The sequence below is a fragment of the Nicotiana sylvestris genome, chromosome 6, assembly GCF_000393655.2.
Source record: "Nicotiana sylvestris chromosome 6, ASM39365v2, whole genome shotgun sequence".
Taxonomy (NCBI): Eukaryota; Viridiplantae; Streptophyta; class Magnoliopsida; order Solanales; family Solanaceae; genus Nicotiana; species Nicotiana sylvestris.
In genome coordinates, this window is record NC_091062.1 from 136,964,105 (window position 1) to 136,968,694 (window position 4,590).

The 4,590-nt window shown below is 38.1% G+C and overlaps 1 protein-coding gene across 1 annotated transcript; it reads left to right on the forward strand.

The window, feature by feature from the left end:
- Window positions 1–3,918: 3,918 nt before the first annotated feature.
- LOC138871352 (uncharacterized) lies at window positions 3,919–4,386 on the forward strand. The gene has a single exon (XM_070149224.1). The coding sequence runs from the start codon at window positions 3,919–3,921 to the stop codon at window positions 4,384–4,386; it is 468 nt and encodes a 155-aa protein (XP_070005325.1).
- The last annotated feature ends 204 nt before the right edge of the window (window positions 4,387–4,590 follow it).

Below are 4,590 nucleotides of genomic sequence, written 5' to 3' on the forward strand. Positions count from 1 at the left end.
CGTACATGACATCTTCCTACAAGCCTCTAAGAATATATAATTTTCATAAAGGTCGGGACAAAGTCCCGCCATACCAAACAGTACACGTCTAAATCATACTAACCAAAGCAACTCAGAAGCGAATGGAGCGCACCAACATCTTCCGCTGAGCTGATAGCCTACTTGGAGGGCTCTTGACCTGTCTATCGGGACCTGCGGGCATGAAACGCAACATCCCTAGGAAAAAAGGACGTCAGTACGAATAATGTACCGAGTATGTAAGGCACATAAATAAGTACATAATAGACATGGAAGAAATATAGAGTAAATGACTCAACCTGTAAGTCTAGATAACTCTGTAATTCATGAAATAATTATAGTGTCATGCATATGCGTATGAATGTCATGTCGTGCATTGGTACATGTTTCATAACATTATTAGGCCTCTGAGGGCATCCCATCATATTGTCTCGGCCACTGTGGGCAACATCATCAATATATACTAACTGATCATGCGGTGGTGCGTATATAACGCCGTAACCTTTTTCCATATCCCATATATATATATATATATAACACCATCTGGTCATGGGTCAATGCATATGTATAAATGAATGAAGTGCATGAAAAATATATAATAATCTCAATATTCCTTTCAGATAAACTTTTTCAACTGCATATTATTCTGAGACCCATGAACAGAAGATATAATAATATGTCACATGGGGAAATCAAGAACACTTACCCTAGTATTTCTATGAATAGAATCGTTTATGAAAACTGTGTGTTTGCCCGTTTCTTCTGTATAATTTGGATCATGCCAAAAAGAAAAAAAGGATGGCCTTAACATATCTGGAGTAGGGAAAAATCCGTGTGATATTCTTGAGAAGGTTTACACCGTACTCCCTTAAAATTACAAAATCTATGCTCGATCTTTTAAAGATCCGTAAATAGGCGTAATGATTTACACCTTCTCTGTTCGATCTATTGCAAAATATTCTTGCATTTTTTGGCCTTCAATATAGGTGGTCTCTTGGAGAGATCTATTCTATATCCCCAAATGTTAGGTAAATGAGTCCTTTTATTTGCTAAAATTATGAGTCCATTCTTGAATTATAATCCTAACTAGTTGCCACTAGTGAGTCATTTGGTTTAGGTGGTGGCTTGCTGCCACATGGGGTGGGGGAGGGGTTTTAAATCTTATTCAATAATTAATTAATTAACTAGGTAATGTCCTGCTACCCGATAATTAACCAATTATCCAAATAATTAACAATTTTCTCAAATTACTTAAAATTCTACTTATTTTTAATACACTTTATACATCCTACTATCATGGTCATATGGTACTTTGTATGGTACTAGTCCATAAATATCGGGTATTAACACTCAGACCGTATTTTATCCTAAACTGCCAAGCTTTGACGAAACTCATTTTCTTCGATTTGCTTACCCTCTCTCCTTCACAAATTTACTTCTCCCTTGTTTGAAACAACATAATACTTATAACCTCAAAATAATCTTTATCTTGGACTGATGTTAATTACCTTACGACAAATTCAACGTACAATACTACATGGTATAATATCGTCGTAATTTAATACTGCAATGGGTAGCATCATCGTAATGTAATTCTACTGGACAAAATATCAGCGTAATATTACGGGGCGTAACACTTAGACGACGAAATATTTTCAACTTTGGGGTGGGAAAGGACATAGAGTAATAACGACAGTCATATGCCTAAGTTGAATTCTAAGCTACCCTTTAGAAATCGGTGATTCCATAACAACCAGATCAGTTTAGACCAATGAAATATTGTTAACTTATTAGCCCGACACTTCACTATTTAATGTAATAATCATCTCTTAATTAAATGTTCAAACACTTTCTTACGACCAAAATTGTGGGGCGTAACACATGATATGGATGATGTCCCATCCACGTTGCATCAAATTATCAAATTTCGTTCACAGTGGGGGATTTGACAAATCCGCGGAGATCAACAAGCTTCACGGAGCATTAATTTGGTGGTGATTGCAAACACAACAGCCAACAATGCAGATGCGAAATAGCAATTAAAGAATTCAATTGGGGACACCTTTGTTCATACCTCAACTGAAAACACACAAGGGTAGTGATGGGTTTTTACATAACCTTATGTTTTGATGATCTAACAAACTTGTCGTGAAGAACCAGCTAGAGAACCTGCTCCACAGGATACACATCTCATTGTGAACTATTCGAAGCCTGAAAATCAGCAAATGGATCAATAACCACAGGGAAGAACACAACAGGGACCCGATGCGTTGGTCCTTTAGGGTTCTCTAACAAAAGCACAAGTCAGTAACTATATGCATTCAATATAAAGAGAAACACAATAGGGACCTGCTCCTTTGAAGTTCTCTGACAGAAGTACAGATCAAGTGTACAGCTGGAATGCAGTAGAAGAAAGTGACCATCTGGCAACTGTTACAAAAAAGAGGAACACAACTAGGACCTGGTCCTAGTGTATGTCCTGACAGAAGTATTATGACCTGGTCCGTTTTGTATGTCCTGACATAAAGCACAAAATCCAGCTAGAACGCAACTGCCTAGAAGTGGCTGTGTAGACAGTGTAGCAGTCACTTCTCACTGAGAAGAAGTACACCAAGTGTTGACACCACTATCTATTGTGATATCTTTTGTGATAAAACAACCTGGTGCAAGACACACCATTACTTGTGCATTCAGTGATATTCTCTCAAGAAGAAGAAGCATCGATCTGGCATTGAAATCACTGGTGTGTCAAGAACAAGAAGACAACTCCACTAAGGATCAGTTTCTAAACGAAATCTTATGTATATCCATAGTTGAGTTGTAATCTTGTTAATTGTTCTACATTGTAATTCCTAGTTTGCTTTCTTAGAAGCGTTGTTTTAGGAACAAACAGAATTCGTAAACTTTAGAGTTTATGTTGTGACTAGAAATAGTCATAAGTTAAATCCTCTGTAACTAGGAGAACTCGGCTTGTAGTGGTTGCATCACAAGCTAGTTTAAAGTCTTTGCAATAGGGCTTTTGCAAAGTGACTTGTAATAGGTAGATTACAAGTTAGTTGAGTTAAAAGCTGACAAGAGTAAGTCGTGGTTTTTTGATCCCCTTGTGTGGGATTTTTCCACGTAGAAAAATCTCTTGCCTTCTTTACTTTCAGCCTTTAAAGCATTCTATGTATCAGTCTCATACGGGACCAGATACTCTATAGTTTGGTGGACTCATATAAGCTATCAATTGGTATCAGCACCTAGGAAGGATCCTAAATAGCTGCTCCACCAAGCTTTGAAGAAGGACAATCAACCTATAGACCTCCCAAATTCAATGGTCAATACTATGGATGGTGGAAGACTCGGATGCATGATTTCATAATGGCTGAAGATTCAGAACTGTGGGACATCATTTGTGATGGTCCACATGTTCCCATGAAGAAACATGAAGAAACAGGACCATTGGTGCCCAAAGGGAGAAGAGAGTACAGCGACACTGACAGAAAAGCTGTAGAAAAGAATTATCATGCCAAAAAAATCTTGATGTGTGGCATAGGACCTGATGAGTGCAACAGAGTATCAGTTTGTGATACTGCCAAGGAGATATGGGAAGCCTTACAAACTGCTCACAAAGGAACCACTCAAGTCAAACAATCCAAGATCGACATGCTCACCACTTAATACGAGCTCTTCAGGATGAAGGATGATGAATCCATACAAGATATGCACACCAGATTCACCTCCATCATAAATGAGCTTCACTCACTTGGAGATTTTATTCCCAGAAACAAGCTTGTAAGGAAAATTCTCAGTGTTCTACCTGGGTCTTGGGAAAGTAAGGTAAATGCCATCATAGAAGCTAAAGATCTACAGACTTTAACCATGGATGAGTTGATTGGTAATCTAAAAACATACGAGATGAAAAGAAAGAAAGACAGTGAAAGAAGAGAGCCTAAGAAGGAAAAGAACCTGGTGCTTAAGGCTGAAAGGAGTGATTCAAGTGATGAAGAGAGTGACATGGCCTATCTTACTAAGAGATTTCAAAATATGATTCGAAGAAATGGTGGCATACCAAAGTGGGACAGTTCAAGCAAAACAAGGAACAACGATCTTTGTCACGGATGTGGAAAGCTAGGGCATTTCATCAAAGACTGCCCTCTCACAAAACAGGAGCAGTACAAGCAAAATCCTGACAAAACTGGAAAAAGGAACATGGTTCCAGAGAAAAGATTCAATCGAAAAAGTGCTGCAGACAATATCGTTAAGCGGGCTCTTGCTGCTTGGGGAGACTCCTCAAGTGAATCTGAAAGAGAATCAGATGTAGAAAATAATTCCATGATGGTAGTGGAAATTGAAGCAACAAAGTACAATCACTATTCGCGCTGATGGCTCAGTCAGATGATGATGATGAAGAAGATGAAGATGATGAGGTAAACTTCAGGGATGTTCAGAGAAATCTGAAATCCTATTCCTCTATGAAACTAAGGTCTTTATTAAATGTCCTAATTGACGCTTATTATATTCTTGTAAATGATAAGGAGATCTTTACTGAAGAACTAGGGGAGGCCGAACAATCTAGAGATGATCTAG

Bases quoted from the DNA above. Each gene is read 5' to 3' on its own strand.
- LOC138871352 (XM_070149224.1), top strand. From the start codon at position 3,919: ATGAAAAGAAAGAAAGACAGTGAAAGAAGAGAGCCTAAGAAGGAAAAG.